Source organism: Pyrus communis, chromosome 1 (assembly GCF_963583255.1).
Source record: "Pyrus communis chromosome 1, drPyrComm1.1, whole genome shotgun sequence".
NCBI lineage: Eukaryota > Viridiplantae > Streptophyta > Magnoliopsida > Rosales > Rosaceae > Pyrus > Pyrus communis.
In genome coordinates, this window is record NC_084803.1 from 26,666,534 (window position 1) to 26,683,896 (window position 17,363).

The 17,363-nt window shown below is 36.7% G+C and overlaps 2 protein-coding genes across 3 annotated transcripts; both read left to right on the forward strand.

The window, feature by feature from the left end:
• Positions 1-990: 990 nt before the first annotated feature.
• LOC137741345 (uncharacterized) lies at positions 991-4,760 on the forward strand. The gene is made up of 5 exons (XM_068481072.1): positions 991-1,325; positions 1,695-2,438; positions 2,796-3,205; positions 4,245-4,314; positions 4,461-4,760. The coding sequence occupies exons 2-5, from the start codon at positions 1,699-1,701 to the stop codon at positions 4,522-4,524; spliced, it is 1,284 nt and encodes a 427-aa protein (XP_068337173.1). The 5' UTR covers positions 991-1,325; positions 1,695-1,698; the 3' UTR covers positions 4,525-4,760.
• Positions 4,761-5,475: 715 nt separating this feature from the next.
• Positions 5,476-17,091, forward strand: LOC137739604 (protein ACTIVITY OF BC1 COMPLEX KINASE 8, chloroplastic-like). Of its 2 annotated transcripts, XR_011069098.1 has the most exons (22): positions 5,476-6,169; positions 7,460-7,595; positions 8,874-9,040; positions 9,194-9,314; positions 9,472-9,572; positions 10,311-10,409; positions 11,372-11,482; positions 11,566-11,645; positions 11,746-11,815; positions 12,323-12,396; positions 12,496-12,565; positions 12,746-12,834; positions 13,327-13,451; positions 14,313-14,393; positions 14,556-14,616; positions 14,732-14,786; positions 14,876-14,974; positions 15,058-15,147; positions 15,770-15,829; positions 15,932-16,055; positions 16,587-16,720; positions 16,894-17,091. XR_011069098.1 is itself a non-coding variant. In XM_068479234.1 (21 exons), exons 1-20 carry the CDS (start codon positions 5,702-5,704, stop codon positions 16,046-16,048), a joined length of 2,274 nt encoding a protein of 757 aa, XP_068335335.1. In that variant the 5' UTR covers positions 5,476-5,701; the 3' UTR covers positions 16,049-16,055; positions 16,587-17,091. The 2 variants fall into 2 exon arrangements, 1 of the variants encoding a protein (XP_068335335.1); XM_068479234.1 differs by having other exon boundaries at positions 16,587-17,091.
• Positions 17,092-17,363: the final 272 nt, after the last annotated feature.

Consider the following 17,363-nt stretch of genomic DNA (forward strand, 5'->3'; position numbering starts at 1 on the left):
TATTTATTTATTTTTATTATTTTATTATTTTATTATTTTATCGTCTATGTGAGGTTGAAGTGTTCGATGGGTGTGAATTTTCGTGTGAGAATCGTGGGTTGTTATTCATAACGAATACCCAATTGCTTCTCTCTATTGGGCTTCAAGATGAGGGTCGGTTGAGATTGCAATTCCCTTATAAATCAATCTTTCAATTGAATATGGAGGCGTAGGCAGTTTTTTCCCTTTATCTTCTTTGTGTTATGTTGTTTTCGATTCCAGCGTGCTGCAATTCTAGATTCCATATTGAAGAACTTGCGAATATGGAGAAGAGACACGGATGAGTTTGTGAGGATCCTGAGAATTTTCACATCACATCCGTTTATCATACATCATGCGATCAGTTTTTGTCAGATATTGTTTATATTTAATTTTAAATAAAAAAATTTACAATAATTTATGATCGCATGATATATGATGAATGGATGTGATTAGAAAAATCTCGAGATCCTCACAAAGAGGGTCTAGAGAAAATCCTCATTCCTTACTCATTAAGTAAGAGTAAAATAAAAAACAAATTTAGTTGAACACGTAGAATGTGTGTGCTGATTGCTAGTTTTTTTCTTAACAAAACTCGCATAAAAACACATTAAACTCAACAATTTTTAATATAAATCATCACGGGGTGGCTCAATGGTTGGAGATGAACTTTAGACTCGTATTTTACATGATACGTCTTGGGTTTGATTCTTGATTATGATGAATAGCACGATTGTGGTTAGAAGAGGTTAAAATACCTCTGAGTCTTTTTGGTTTCTGAAAGAGTCCTTTTTTAAAAAAAAAAAAAAAAAAAATCAATTTTTAATATAAAATCATGACTAAATATTAGGTAAAAAGGTACAAAATGTACGTGAAGTATCAACCAAACAGTACTCTTTAACCAAAAGGCTTTCAAGTTCAATTTTTACAGCAATATGTTCTCTTTTTTATGACCTCCTCCCATCATCTGAAGCATATACCACAGTTGCTGGCATTCCTGGTAAACAAAAAAAGAAACTTTCTTTGTGCCTTTCGTAGTTCTTCGGCCGCTTTCTGCTCTCTCTCTCTCTCTGATAGCTTTGAGAGAAGAAGAATTAGAAAGCTTTTTCAGCTTGAAGAATCTCTCTCTGTCCTTGTGGGATTGTATTTCTGCAAATCTCAGGTGGATTTATGTATACGTGATACGAAATTGGACCGCGGGAATCCGCCAAGAAAGTCGTTGTATTTCCTGCAATCCCTTCCAAGTATCAGTCGTCGGATCGATTATCGCCTCAATTCTCGGATTTCGTATTTATATATAAAGGAAGGTACTTTTTAGATGCTCTGTTCATTCCAATCCATGGGTTTCATCTCTCTGTTCAATTTTTTTAGCTTTCTTTTGCGCATGAAATTCTTATTTTCTATATATAACTTTTGGAAACCTTTCGTATTATATATATATATATATATATATAAGACAACCATTCGCGGCTTTTTCATACAAGTATTCAGAATTTTGATTGTGTAGCGAGATGAACATGAATTGGAGTTGTTAAATTTCGAGCTGCATAATCACTTTCATGCTAGTTTTTCGATATAATACTCTCCAGTTTCTTTGTATGTTGGGTGCAAGTTACGGACTGGTGTTGGTAGCAAAGTAACCTGTAGTCTTAAATTCTATATATATGTTCATGTAGGCGGATGTCAAGGGCTCGCGATGAGTCTGGTGGTTGGGCTGCCTTTGACCTCAAGCAGCGCCAGAAACAAGGCCTCGAGCCTCAAGTTTACAAGGATCCTTTCCTAACTATACCGAACACTCTAACTTCTCTACATCCTCGTGTAAACGTACCGAGGAATAATGACCTTCCGGGCAGGCCTTTTTCAACTCTACTCCTCCCATCTGTAGATTGTTCAACTTCGGCAGAGAATAGGGTTGGGAAAAGACCTTTAGTAGATGGCGATTCCAGTGGGAAACAGTACACTTCCGTGGAAGACAATACATCTTCCATGAAGAAGATCATGGATCTTTACCCTTGGGCTGACGATTTCTTGATTGAGGATATTATGGTTGCAATGGATAATGATATGGATAAGGCCTCAATTTTATTGAAACAATGGTTTCCTCCGGCAGCTGTGGAGAGAATAACCAAACTAGCATTTCAAAAAAACAACTCCAGCTCAAATGTCTCTTTAAGTGATAGAGAATCTGTTCCTCAATCTCCTTCTGGCATTTCTAACCGTAACTCTACGATTCAAAACTGTCTCAAAGAGAATAAGATAGAATTGTTAACTGGTGATGATTGCGGTGTGCAAAAGCTTGCTATTGATGCAGCAAATCGGAAGCTGGTTCTGGGGAGTTTGGAGTCTGTACCCATCGAACCTGAGTGGGAAGAGGATGATGTTTACTTGAAGCATCGAAAAGATGCATTAAGGATGATGAGGTATGCTTTCTGTTCATGAACTTGCAGGATATGACTATTAAGCAGTGGCAACTGTGTTTTTCTCTCCGTGTTTGGCATAATTTTTTGTTCTTATGCTGCCTTCTTTTTGTGTTGCCATTCTCGTTGTTTAGTCATCCACCCAAAGTAAAGGTATACCGCTTGTGCTTGTTGCCACTTCTCATATGAACATTTCTTAGGTTTCACAACAGAATTTTGTACTTTATCTTGCTGTTTTCGTCAGCTTTTTTAAACTATGTCATAGCATTGGTTCTGCAGGATATGTCGTGCTTCTTGAAAAACCTATGTTTTTGCATACTATGTCCTAGCATTGAAATTTTTCTTATCTTAAATAAACAGGTCAGCATCACAGCACTCTAAGGCAGCCACTCATGCCTTTGCAAGAGGTGACCATTTTTCCGCCCAACAACACTCAAAGAAGGCTCGAGAGGAACGGTTGGCTGCTGAAAGCCTCAATAAGAAGGCAGCCAAAGAAATTTTAAGGATCAAGAATAGCAAAAATGATTTATGGAAATTGGATTTACATGGCCTTCATGCATCTGAAGCAATTCAAGCCTTGCACGAACACCTGCAGCAAATTGAAACAAAGGAGCTATCTAATCGCTCTGTGTCACCAAACAGAGTTAAGATGGAAAAGATGATTATACGTTCTTCATCACATGAGTCGTTTAGTTGTACTGACAGAAAGAAATTGGATCAACAGAAGGCATCATCAACACAAAGATCGGCATCCTTAGAGATCATCACAGGTATAATGTTTCATTCATTGAATTTATAATTTCAGATGACATAAGTAAATAATGTCGGAATTTAATTTTATCTTCATGCATCAAAATTCTAGAATCTCTACTTTATGTTGACATAGGATAATTTGGGACATACTTATTTGTTTGCCTTATTTTTTTCTGCTAGGAAAAATATTATCATTAAATTGAAGCAAACCAGTTAAACTTAATATCATTTAGGACAATCTTTATAAACATATGCTGTATGTTGGGGGGTAGGGATTTGGAAAATCATGGATGTACAATGATAGGTTTTAAACTTAAAGGGCAAAAATAGGGGCTGACAGAAAAGATGGTTGGAATATAACTAGGCATCAGCTTTTCAACGGTTTCAGGTTGATTTGAAGGGCCAAGATAAATGTTTCAGGTTATTTGAATTTTGGGTTAAGGACTGTAGAGAATAAGTGCGATTTTAAAGTCATTTCAAATCCCTCTATCTAATGTTTGTAGTTCATTTCGAACTAATTATTCTAAATCCCTTTGGTACCTGCAAATTTCCTTATCCAAACACTGTGTGTGTGAAAGTCCCTTGTGCAGGGTGAAAAAGCTAGTGAATAACCAAAACCACTTTAAGTAATGTTTGACTAGAAATATAAGTTACAGAAAACATAAGTTAGAGAATCATTTTCAGTTCTTTCGTCAGGAAGCACTCTGTGACGATGCTGGATTGGGTTGTGTTTTATTCAAAATTTATGTGCTTTTAACAGAAGTATAACCAACAAAACCGCTTCCTACCAAAACAATCCCAAAGAGGACTGAACATTGCTTGCCCTAAATTCATCTACTCATGAATGATATGTTTGCTGGAACTTGGTCATTACTTGGCAAGATGGGAAAACAGTCTTTCTGGAATCAATACAATGCTTGTTAGAGGACTAAATGAAAAAATGTGGCACTACATTGTTTTTTTTTTCCTTCTCGGTGCGTGTGTGTCTTGTGGGGGGTGGGGTGGGGGAAGGATAGTTACAGGATGCAACCCTGATTTCTGTGTTTATACGTGTAGGGAGAGGTAATCATAGCCGAGGACAGGCTGCACTTCCAACAGCTGTGAGAAGTTTCCTTAATGAGAATGGGTGATGCATCTTTCCTTTGTGCAAGTGCTTATAAATTCACAGAATTGATACCTAGTTTTCTTTAGTTTCTTGATCTTTTCAGGTCTAATAAGCTGGCATTGGTACTGTTTAGTTTGTTGTGTAAACGATGAAATGTTATATTGCAGGTATCGTTTTGAGGAGTTGAGGCCAGGTGTAATCACAGTGCGGCCCAAGTTCCGTCACAGGTGATTGCTTCATCAAGTAACCAAATCAGTGATGATGCATGATATGTTGTTGCAAAACGCTCTTCTGCACTTGCTTTCTATGCCCAGAATATAAATCAGGCAGTTTCCTTCTTGATATCGGAGTCTCATATTTGTATGATTAGGAGTAAGGATTTAGTTTTGGACGATTAATAAGCGAGAGATTTGTATTAGTAGCCTAACTCGTGTGCTAATTTAAAATAAATGTATCTCATTTCTAGACGTGTAAGACTTATTTAATTGCCGAGAACCAACTGTGAACTTGATTGATTTGCAACTAATGTGAATCGGTGTCTTTAGGGTTTTCCGGAAGAGAAATGCTGGATGAACAGTTACATGAGGCTGCACCAAGTCCATGGACTCATTTTGGCAAATATATTTGAAAGTTCTTTTGCTTCTTAAGTAACAGAGAAGACTGTCATCGCATTAATTATCGTTAGATGAGCGTGGTTTAATCTATTTTCCTTCAGAAATGTCGTAACTCATCCAACGCGACGATGGTAAAGCCTTTGCCTTGTGGGTTGAAATTCGACGGAAAAAAAATAACCTTGAACTTGAACTGCAGAACGAAATCTTTAGCATAATAGCATCTTCAAATAAATTGTCATGCTACATGCACTGCCAAGACCAAAGTAACCATATATTCATCTAAACTACAGAGAAAAGAATTTGAACTTGAATGCAAAGTAAAACACTACAACGATCTAAATTATGAAAAAAAGAAATTGAACTTGAATGCAAAAGTAAAGCAGTACTATGAAACTAGCTAAACCCACGTCCGCGCAAACTCCATCAAATCCAATATTGTTGTTTACCTTTGCAGTCACAAATTTCTCGGACAGATACGTCAGCCACAAACCGTCCATGACAATAATCTCTCGGTCCCGCGAGAGCCTTTCAACCAATGAGAAGCCTCCTTCTTGAAAACACTCATCCGAGTACTTGCCACGTGTCCTCCCCACCTCCACCCTTTCCCTCCCTTTTCTTCTTCGTTCGTTTCTCTCACTTTCATCTCCTTCCTCACTCCAAAACAGACTCTCTGTCTGTGTCTGTCCGTCTGTCTGTCTTCTTCTTCTGCTGCTTCATTCTCTCTCCCTCTCTCTCTTGCGGGCATGAAAATTGGGGATTAGGGTTTTGATCAAATTCTCGATTCTTTCACCCCAATGGCTGCTTGTTCTCTACCTCTACCGGAACTGACCTTTCTCTCACCACAAACCACTCCTAAACGCCGCCTTTCTACCTCTGGAGTTTCTCTCTCTAGATTCTCTCTTATTGGATACCCTAGAGGCGGTGTTCGATCCCGAATCAGAGCGACTAAAGAGGATGGCCTTGTAGTTGAAAAGACGATCAACAAAGTCAATGGTGTCGAGTTGGGTGGTAATGGCGCTGCTGCTAGTACTAGTGGTAGCAATTACGGGTCCAATGGCTCGGTCAACAGCTACTCCAATGGCAGTGCTAATGGGGCGAGTAACGGGAGCTTGGTGAAGTTCGTGAATGGCAATGGAGTGGCAGCGGAAGTGGTGGAAGCAGTTCAAGTGTTGGAGACGAAGGAGGAAGGAAGGAGGAAGAATATTGAGGAAATTGGAAAGGAAGATGCGTGGTTTAAGCAAAGCGGGCTACCAAAAGTCGAGGTATGATTGCGTGATGTTGATTTGTTATTCAATTGTCTTTAAAGGAGTGGTGTGTGTTTATGCTAAATTATGTTGAGAGTATGAATTCCAAATTGAGGAATTAAAGTCTTATGTAATAGTTTAAATAATCTTGGGCGGACCTCTCCACTCATTTCCAATTGGTTTAGGGTTGGATGCTCACACTATAACAAGTAACAAGTTGGTATTGTTGAGAATGAATCCCACTTTGATGAGAGGAGGGACCTTGCATGGGCGTATAAGTAAGTTGGGCTACTCTCTATATTGCCAATTGGTTTTATGGTGAAACCTCAACTTTTGAATTCAAGTATGCATATAGGTGCAGTTTGTCACAAGACATTGATTTGGAATGTAGATGGTAGAGGTAGGTTTTCTGGAATTTTCGTTGAAATCTTAATTGGTTTGCATGCACAAACAGAAATTTTTTTGATCTTCATTTCGACTTGAGGACTAGAATTCTAATTCACAGAGAGGTTTTGGACATGCTGTTACCTCAGGAAAATTGAGGTGGTTTTGTCATGGTGAAGAAAGTACTATTAGCAGTCTAATGGATCATGTTATTGATGTGGTTGGTAGGCTACGCTAAGTGGTCAAAAAAAGTTGTTTTTTTCCTCATCTACTACAACACCAGAAAAAGTATACATGAAATACAGATGTGTGGATTGGTTGTAGTATTAAGAGATGCAGCAAGTATAATGTGCAGATTGTTGGAGAAAAATAAAACAGAGCAACCTATTGTGGTAGTGGGGCCAATGACAGAGATATATTTTCTTTTTATTAATGTTGGAGATTGTATTTTTTACATGATGTATGTGTGTGTGTTCACTAGGTTTACCAATATTACCATTTTCTATAGCTACTGTTTTGCGGTTATTTCAAGCCTTAGTTTTTATGGTTTAATAGCTTTTATGGTTTAGGTAACTCTGAAGCTGGCCTAGTTTTATGGGACGAGGATAGGATGAAAGATGTTTAACAAGTGAATGTAGAAAGAAAATAAAAATGGTTCATGCAAATCTTAAAGGGGGATCATTTATCTCTTTTAGTGTTCTAATTCACGCATTAGTGACAAATAGATTCATCTAGTACTTTATTGCTAACATTGTCTTGTATGTGGAGCCAGAATCTACTCTATATAGCTGTGTTTCTTTGAGTTGGCTGTATAATATTGAAATCGCTTCTTTTTATAAATTTGTTGGTTGCTTCATTTGTATTTTGAGTTTGAATATGTGCACACATGTGCCAAAGTAATACAGTACTTTTTGGTTTTTGCAGGTCTCTGTTGCACCTGGTGGCCGTTGGAGTAGATTTAAAACTTACTCGACAATCCAGAGGACCTTGGAAATATGGGGATTTGTTCTAAAATTCATTATAAAGGCTTGGTTAGACAATCAAAAATTTACTTATCAAGGTTAGTCACTTCCTATATAATGAAATTTCCAAAGTCAAGTACATGAGTTTTTCATTTTGGCTTTCCATGTGAGTAAACCAAAAAATGGAAGAAATATTAGGAAGCCCATGCAAAGCCCATGTAATAATAGTGTAGAGCTTGATTCCCACTTCCCATGGAAATTCCTTCTAATTTTACAATCTATTAGGAACAAGCATTCTTCTTCAGAACTTCTTCCTCTGTTGTCAGGTTTAAAGATACTCAGCACAATTTTAAAAACTTAATCATGACGTGCCTTGTAATGTACCAATCTAATAAAGTGGTGGAAGCCAATCCTTTCTCCTTGAATTTTGAAAACAGATAGAGATTGTTTGGTTTTGGTACCAGGTCCCAATATACAGTATATTGGTACCTGGTACCAGACATTCTATATCCCTTTTCAATAGTTAAGAACAAATGCTTGGCTTCCATCATCATCTCACTTGATTTTGAAGCTAGAGTACTGTACAAGGTACAAGTTTATGATCTGGATTATAGCTCCAGTAAATCCTTGTAGCATTATAATTAAAGTAGGGGGGCTAAAAATGTTATTCAATGGTACTAGTAATAGTCATGTTTATGTGCAAAATGGGAGGTTGAAATTGCTCTCTTTCTTAAGCTTTGCGACAAGTTGTTATTGGAAGCTAATTTTGATAGCGTTACTTCGAAGTGAGTGTGATGGCTCTGTTGTTGGTTATATGTATGAACAAAAATATGAGGTACATATTTTATATCTTATTTTCAGCAGTGAGGAAACAGGAGAGGTTGCGGGATATAGTTTACATTTGGTAATCTGTGATTTCCTCTTTCTCTGAATTTTGGGATGTACCTTCCTTTTTTACAAAGGCAGATTGATGGTGTCCACCCCAACTCTCGTAGATATAATTTTGTGAAAGTATGTAAAAGACATTTATAAAAACTGAGGGTGGCGGTGCCACAGTAGCATCCATGTCATCTGGGAATTTCCATAGGAAAACTCTTAAGCAAAAGAATATAAAATGCAATGCTGCCCCCATGGCAGTGCCTTGAATCAACCATACAATACTAAGTGAGAGAAAAATGGTGGATGAGCTTGAGCAGTTCGGGCATTGTATGCACACTGCCTAATATTTATTGGCCTTTCTCATAAATAAATGGTTCAAAGGAATTAATTCTTCGCGGAATATTTTGAATTTTATTTAGAATCTAGAATTCTCTTCGTAAGGCAGGCGGACTGTGTATTTTTTAGTGCTTGTATCTAATTTAAAAGGATATGTGCAGGGGGAATGACAGAGGAGAAGAAAACCTTGAGGCGTAAGGCACTTGCCAAGTGGCTTAAGGAGAATATTTTGAGATTAGGTCCAACATTCATTAAAATTGGCCAGCAGTTCTCCACAAGGGTGGACATTCTTGCTCAAGAATATGTTGATCAATTGTCAGAACTTCAGGTTGGAAATTCTTTAATTTAAGGTCAACAAGATTGCACATTCATACTGTATACTGTTTTATACAATCAGCTACTGAAAGTAGAGCCAATTTTGTCTGTCGTATCCGTTTCTCAATCACTTGCAGTTGCTTATCTTTTCTTAATCTAATTTCAGGATCAAGTTCCTCCTTTCCCTTCAGATACAGCTATTTCTATTGTTGAAGAAGAGCTTGGTGCTCCTGTGGGAGATATCTTTGATCGGTTTGATTATGAACCAATAGCTGCTGCTAGTCTTGGTACTCCTGATTGCATTTGTCAAGTTTCTGATAGCAAAATTTGTGCAAAAAGAATGAGAAATCAGAAAATGAATCTAGCATAATTGTGTTTTTTTTGGGTTATAGTACAGTTTGATAAGAGATGAAATGTGAGAATATGGTATCTTCCTTTATGCAGGTCAGGTTCACCGTGCAAGGTTGAAAGGACAGGAAGTTGTTGTTAAAGTACAGAGGCCTGGACTTAAGGATCTTTTCAATATTGATCTTAAGAACCTGAGGGTCAGTTTCTCATATTGACTTACAGTTCTTGATTAGTATTCAAATTGGCTTACAGTTCTTGATTAATACTATCAATTTTGGGATCTTTGGTATTATTGTAAAATGTATATTATAAATATTTTTAACGAATTAAGAACGAATCGAACTAAATATCGTACTATCTATGTGTACTCTCTAACGAATGATACTTTAGGTTACCATTGAATTCCGTACCTGAACCGAATCACGAACTCAAACCGTATCCGTATCTGGCAACTATGATTTGAACGTCCATTTACCCTCACCCTATGAATCCATGCCACTTGAGCTGAGGTCATGGATAATGTTTGGGCTAGTTTAGGATATCATGGTTTTGTCTGATCATGGTTGAATTCTTTTTTGGTGTTTCTTCTTTTCTTTTCTTTTTTCTTGCTTCCCTTGGCCTGCCAAAGTTGTGAATTTCCGCTCGATGTTCTCCGCTTTTGGTCAAATCATTCAAAAGGGACTCAAGAAAAGCGATATTGTCACTGAGATTGAATTTAAGTGGGATCTTCAAAAGTGGTACTGAATGTTAATTCACTTAATATGCTAACTGTGTCATTAGATCTCATAATATTCTTTCTATTCAGTTTGGTTGTTTCTTGTGTATTATTACTTTGTTATAGATGAAAATTGAAATACATGTGAAAGGTTCCTCTTGGTCTTGTGAGGGCAGTGGAAATTCTGATGAGCATCGTCATATTGTCATTTTCTTTTCAGGTAATTGCAGAATATCTTCAAAAAATTGACCCGAAGTCAGATGGTGCGAAGAGGGATTGGGTTGCTATCTATGATGAGTGTGCAAATGTCTTATATGAGGTATTGAGATCCCCCTTCATTGTTTTAACCGTTTTGGCACCAAATAGTGAGCCAAAAGGCACATAACTCGTGCTTTTTTTGTTTAGTGTAGGTAAAGGTCTCATTCTCCACAGTGGCTTATGTTTTCTTACTACGTAATAAGTTGAACCATGCTTCAAGGAATAAGATGTCATCCATGTCGAGTCAAAGGATATTGACATGGATGAGTAACGATGTAGGAAGTCATGGAGTAATAATGATGAAGTCATGTGAGGGAACTTAGGTGATACATATGCAGGAAAAGAGGTCAATAATATAGATGGTTCAGTCCAACAAAGACAAAGAAAGGCAATTGAATGCTGACTTTTTTTTCTTGAAAAGAAAGCAATTTTATTGTTCACAGCTTGACAGTATTCTTAGACTTTTTAAACATAGATTTTTGTTTTCTATTAAATGGTAAAGATAATAATAATAATAATAACAGATATTTTTTTGGAACATTTGGTTGGAGCGTAACAAAAGAATTTTTGAGGATTATACTGGTGTGGGGGTCGCAGATCTATGGGGAAGAGTCAGATATTGGGCAGCCCTCTGGGCTTCAGTTTCGAATGATTTTAAGAATTACTCTCTTTCTTACATACTGTGGGATATGTTAGTTGCTGTAAAGTGATTTTGGTTGAGGTTTTGCTACTTGTAATCAGATCCTCTTGAGAGATTTTCTTGTTTTGTTCTTGGTGGATTTCTTATCCACTTCTGTGTAATTCCACTTTTCTATTTTAATAAAATGTTATAGTTTCTTCTCAAAAAAATAATAATAACAGATAGTTTATGCTCATCTTTCACGTGCAGCAGTCTGTGCTTTGTAAATTGTTGATAACTTATTTTCAAAACATTTTAATCTTAAAAACTGCCTTCTTTTATACAATTTTTTTTTTTTTTTTACTATTCTGTAAATCATAGCTAATTATTATAAAGTTTTCCAGGAGATTGATTATACCAAGGAAGCTGCTAATGCTGAACTATTTGCAAGTAACTTCAAAAACATGGATTATGTCAAAGTCCCAATGATAATATGGGAATACACTACACCACAGGTTTTGAGCTTTCACAACTAATGACTTTTGATCTCCTAGATGTTATTGTTCATTAAATCCAACTTCCGTTATATTATTATTAGGTTCTGACAATGGAGTATGTCCCGGGGATCAAGATTAACAAGATACAAGCTATAGATCAATTGGGCCTTGATCGGCAAAGGTCAGTACAGTTTCTGTCTCTTAGCCTGGGTAAATACTTGTTAACTTTTGACCTCTTCTTGTCACTCCTGATGCTTCTACTATCAATTCGACTTCCTCAGGCTGGGCCGGTATGCTGTTGAATCGTACTTGGAACAAATTCTGTCTCATGGATTTTTTCATGCTGATCCTGTGAGTTTTTGTTGTTTAATTCAATTTGTGGTTCTAAAGCATGATTTGGGTGTCAAAACTTAGAAAATTGGGAAAATCTCAGAACTGTGGGTGTACATGAGAAAATACCTACCCCTCATTCATAGTCATCACATTTGACAATATGGCCTCCTTGTTTAGTTCTTTTACACGTCCTGGAGTAAAATACTAAACATGGCTGCGTCTGTAGTCCAAAAGGCAATTTCGGAAACCATAATTGAAAAAAGAAACATGTCCTGCTCAGATTCATAAGCAATCCCTCATTACTATCAGATTGGGACTTCTGCTTATATATGTGCTGTAATCAAATAGCTATAAGATGGCCCATCGTGAGCTTTTCGATGCCCCCCTTCCCAAGGTTATAGGGATCAATATTCCTGTTGCACATAAGAAAGCTGTAGTCCTTGTGTTTTTTTATTACATATTTCTGGATTCCTGGCATTTAATATCCCCTGCCAATTTGTATCCACAATTTTCCTCTTAATGCAGCATCCCGGAAATATTGCTGTGGATGATGTCAATGGTGGAAGGTTGATTTTTTATGATTTTGGAATGATGGGGAGGTATTTCCTTGACTCTGTTTGCTAAGCTACAATCTACCAATCACTGCTCTCCAAGTTTTTCTGTATTTTTAAATGTGTCTTCATATTTATACTTTGCAGTATCAGCCCAAACATTAGAGAAGGTTTGCTGGAAACATTTTATGGAGTTTATGAAAAGGATCCAGATAAGGTTTTTTCATCTTTTTTTTTCCTTTCTTTTTAGTTTTCTAAGTACAGTTCATTTTAATATGTTGATCAGGCAATTGGAATTACAGTTAGCTTACATTAATTATACCATGGCTCAAATGCCTGGTTGTGATAATGCCTGGTTGTGATCTTTAAATGATGGAAATTAATTATACCGGTGCAGGTCCTTCAGGCAATGATTCAGATGGGTGTTCTTGTGCCTACTGGAGATATGACAGCTGTCAGACGAACAGCACTATTTTTTCTTAACAGGTGCTTCTGAATCTTCTGATAGAGAAGAAAACTGAAAATTTAAATAGAATTTTCCAGAATTTTCCATTGTTCGTTTCTTAATTAATTTGTTCGGTCTTTCTTTCTTTTTTTGTACAAAATTTAAATTCCCTGGTATTGAGGAATTTCCGAGCTACTTGGGGAATAATGCCTCTGTGGCAAATCAGAATTATATACACTTCTACTAGTAATATGTAACTTGCAAGGTGCTAGATAAGGCACTGTATCAGCTATGGTTCCAATGGAGTTTTTTGTTCTAGTTGGAATGATGGAAACTATTTATGGTTGGAATGGAGCTATTCGTATAGTTGTCAATTGTATTACGGGCTGGGGTGTAATTTAGAATGACTGACAGCCTGCTCTTCTTGGTTTTGTAAGCAAGGTCTTATGTTAAACATATCATGTTAACTTTGATTAGTAGTTCCAAAAATTTTATTCTGCCTTGGGTTCTTTTCTAATGCTTAAATTTTGCAGTTTTGAAGAGCGACTTGCTGCACAGAGAAAGGAGAAAGAATTGGCGACAGCAGAGCTTGGGTTTAAAAAGCCATTGAGCAAGGAGGAAAGGATAATGAAAAAGAAAGAAAGGCTGGCTGCTATTGGTAATTCACCTTGTTCAAATCCTCTCTCTATGTTAAGGTTCTTACCTTACATAGTTTTAGATTCTTACAACTCAGTATTTAATGGAAGAGTTGGAGGCTGACCTTTTTCAGTTTGCCAGACCTATGTCAGGCATTAGAGCTTAAGTCAAGTCCTGCACAAATTTTGCTGCTAAATGAGTAAATTGAAAGCCATTTTTGTGGGATAGAAATGATTTGTACTCCTTTACAGTCTCCAGCTTCTTGTTTAATTTAGAGAATAAGAACTGGTGAGCTTTCTCTTGGCTGCATTTATACTGGGACCAATTTATGCCATGTCAAGCTTAGACAGGATCAAGTCAAAATTTAAATTCTCAGTCCATAGGGATGTATAAGTTAGTATGTGGTGTTACCCTCATGCTTTATTTGGTTTACACTTGAACAAGTAAATCATCGACACCAGGTCCACTATTCATATCTCATGTATTTTCTAATCTGGTTAAACATGTTTCTTATTATCATTTATTCGATAATGGCCAAATAATATTTTGGGTTTTCCTTGTGGCTACCTTACACATGAAATTGTTTTTAAGTCTTTGGTGTAAGCTCAGCCACCTGAGCTATTTAAATTTGATGTCTGATTAAGGGTATCTTAAATTAAACATGTTTATGCACCAAGTTTGATTATGCTAAAATTTCCATTTTTAAACGATGTAAAATTTGAGTCTGGGCTCCAACTGTAATCAAGGGTTAACTGGTTTCTGTCCAGTGGCTGGATTTCCCGGATTGTTGTCAATACTAAATTGATGCAACCCATAGGCTATTTTTGCATTTTTCCACTGCGCATTGATGTTTGATACTCCGTACCTTGCATTCTTTTAACAGGGGAAGATTTATTAGCCATTGCAGCAGATCAACCCTTCAGATTTCCTGCGACATTCACATTTGTTGTTAGAGCATTTTCAGGTAACGTAATAGAAACATGGTGGACATGTTTTTGTTGGAAATATGTTTGCATTTTACATTGCTTATGTAATGTGTTTATTTGTAGTTAAACAAAGAGACATATATTTATACGTGTATATCGGTATCCTCCTAAATGGACTTCTTTATTTTCTCTCTTTTCAGTATTAGATGGCATTGGGAAGGGTCTTGATCCTCGATTTGACATTACTGAGATAGCCAAACCGTGAGTGTAATTTAGCTTTAAAACCATCCCAAAGTTGTAAAATAAATACCTTCTAAGATTTGGTAACTGTTACTTCCCCTTGTTTTTGACGAGTCATGGACACTCTGCCCTGTAGCTATGCACTGGAATTGCTAAAATTTCGTGAAGCTGGAGTTGAAGTCATTATAAAGGCAAACTCTTAGCATCCATATTAAATTTCATATTGTACAATCTTTCTAGTACAAACCCCATTCTTACACTAAACTTATAAATGTTCCAGGACCTCAGAAATAGATGGGACAGGCAGTCTCGTGCGTTCTATAACTTATTTAGACAGGCTGACAGAGTTGAAAAGCTTGCTGAAATTATACAAAGATTGGTACCAACTGTTTTTTATTTGTGAATACTTTGAATAGCTTGCTATAATTTTCTCAGTTGTGGATGCCACTTATTTATTTATAGGAGCAAGGTGATCTGAAGCTTAGAGTTCGGGCTTTGGAATCTGAGAGGGCATTCCAGCGGGTTGCAACTGTCCAGAAGACTGTTGGAAATGTGAGTTGAACTTACTCATGACCTAATGGCATACACACGTGATACTTATCTTTGTTGGAATTTGTTTCAGTATATAATAATCTGACAAGAAAGTTCTGATTTGAATTTTCTTTTCTTTATGAGGTTCCATTAGTTATAATACAAATTATGTTAAAGCCATACTGAGGTTTGGTTCTGTCCTACTCACATCCGCAAGCATGGAAGGGGTCTATTTTAATGATTTATATGCACATTCTCATAAGTGTGTGACACTGACATTAACGCTTCCTCGCCAACAACGGGGTACCATATCTAGATATCAAATAAATCAGTTTTAACTGTAGCATTATTGAATGGCATTCAAAAAAGTTCTTACCGAACAAAAGAATAAAATAGCAGAAGACACAAATTGACAGTTTGGGAAGTAGAGTAGAGGTTTTGATTACTTTTCTGAGTCATCTTCAGTTCTGAACTAAGTGTACATGCATGGTTCTGTATCTCTCGTCTGCTAAAGCTTATATGAAAATCCTACTTTACTGATATGTACTATTTACAGGTCAACTAGTTGAACGTCTCTCGTCTGCTAAATCTTATAATGGCATGATGTCTGCTTGGCTTGATCTTTTGTTTGACTAATTTGCAGGCAGTTGCTGCTGGAAGCCTAATAAATCTCGCAACAATCTTGTATATTAATTCCATTCGAGTAAGCTATCAAATTACTTTTGGTACCTATGGCATTGTGTTTGAATCCCTGTTGTCTGATTTTCTTCAAAGCTCAATTCTGATGCTACCTATTTATTCTCAGGTTCCTGCCATTGTAGCATATGTCTTTTGTGCATTTTTTGGTCTTCAGGTTCTCATTGGCCTCATAAAGGTGAAAAAGTTCGATGAGCGGGAGAGATTAATAACAGGAACTGCTTAAACATTTGGTGAGTGAAGCTTATTCTATTTATACAATCTATTATGTTAGTTCTTCATCCATGAGAGTTGAGATAGAGAAACAAGGTTTCAAATGAAAAGAGAGCTGAGTGTTGAGCGTCCTTAAAGGGTCATGGCTCCAAAATGCCTTTTCTGCTCAAGTAAATAAGTAGTTTTATGTCTTCGTGTTTTGTAATGGATGGGAATGTTGGCAACACGTTGAATGACTTTAACAGGGAGAACTTAAATCAAAGCTTGTCCAGGATGATTACTTGGTCAAACCCACCAACCTTGTCTCTGAAATTGTTAACGGATCTTACCACATCATTAACAGGAAAAAGATATGATCCATATGATATAGTTGGGTCTTAGAGAAACTAAATGGGTGAGTACAGCTGCCTGTTAACTGTTTGAAATTTTTTGTAGTCGCTCGATTAATGTACAAGAATAGAATAGAATACCATTTGTGATTGCTGTTTGCAACTACAAATACACTTGCACTCCGCTTTTTCTTATAAACATATTATGTTGCATTTTTCAAGTGGAGGGAAATCCAGCTCATGGTTTTACAAGTCAACTTTCTGATCCTTGAAGAGAATTAGGGTCGATCTGGGGAATGCAGACTATATCACGGTTCTTATAGCAATAAATATGATCCTGAACGTCCATTTCACAGGTTTGTGATGGTTTTTTTAGAAGCTGAGCACTGGGTCTTATTCAACCAAAGTTTAATAAGAGTTAGATTTGTAACTCTATTCGGTTAGGTTGGCTATTGCGACTTTGTTTCAAGCAGTCCTAAAATTACATTCCCGAATGTAGTTATATTGAAGATGTGTCGTCATTTTTCAGGACGATGACTGTATAAGGCAGCTTGCAGTCATAACATTGTAATTTGTTTTGTAACTATCTTATAGCTAAGAGCCTGACATGGCATTCTGTGGTCTCCCATCAAAATTTGGGCTGATGGGATGTGCATAATTGTTGTATAATGTTGTATCAGACAGATTTTCGAATTTTCGAGCTGATATGTAACTATATATTTAACTAGTTTTGCACTTTAAAGGTGGCCAAATTGGGATATAAATAATAGCTGGTAGATTATTTAACAAGTTTTGCACTTTAGATATCAGTTGCTTTTGTAAAGCTTAGAACAACTTTGCTATGCTTGCCTTTCCCTTCAGGAACAAAATAGCCTCTGTACTCTTTTTCTTCTCATACATTTTCAGTTGGGCATTTTAATTTGATTGAAGAGAAATTGGTAAGAAGTTACCTTTTGAAAGGGTGACGCCATGGATAATGGACTGTCTGCACACATGGCA

Bases quoted from the DNA above. Each gene is read 5' to 3' on its own strand.
- LOC137741345 (XM_068481072.1), top strand. From the start codon at position 1,699: ATGTCAAGGGCTCGCGATGAGTCTGGTGGTTGGGCTGCCTTTGACCTC. The intron at 3,206-4,244 runs GTATAATGTTTC...TTATACGTGTAG, and splicing joins ATCCTTAGAGATCATCACAG to GGAGAGGTAATCATAGCCGA. The intron at 4,315-4,460 runs GTGATGCATCTT...GTTATATTGCAG, and splicing joins AGTTTCCTTAATGAGAATGG to GTATCGTTTTGAGGAGTTGA.
- LOC137739604 (XM_068479234.1), top strand. From the start codon at position 5,702: ATGGCTGCTTGTTCTCTACCTCTACCGGAACTGACCTTTCTCTCACCA. The intron at 6,170-7,459 runs GTATGATTGCGT...TGGTTTTTGCAG, and splicing joins GCGGGCTACCAAAAGTCGAG to GTCTCTGTTGCACCTGGTGG. The intron at 11,483-11,565 runs GTTTTGAGCTTT...TATTATTATTAG, and splicing joins GGGAATACACTACACCACAG to GTTCTGACAATGGAGTATGT.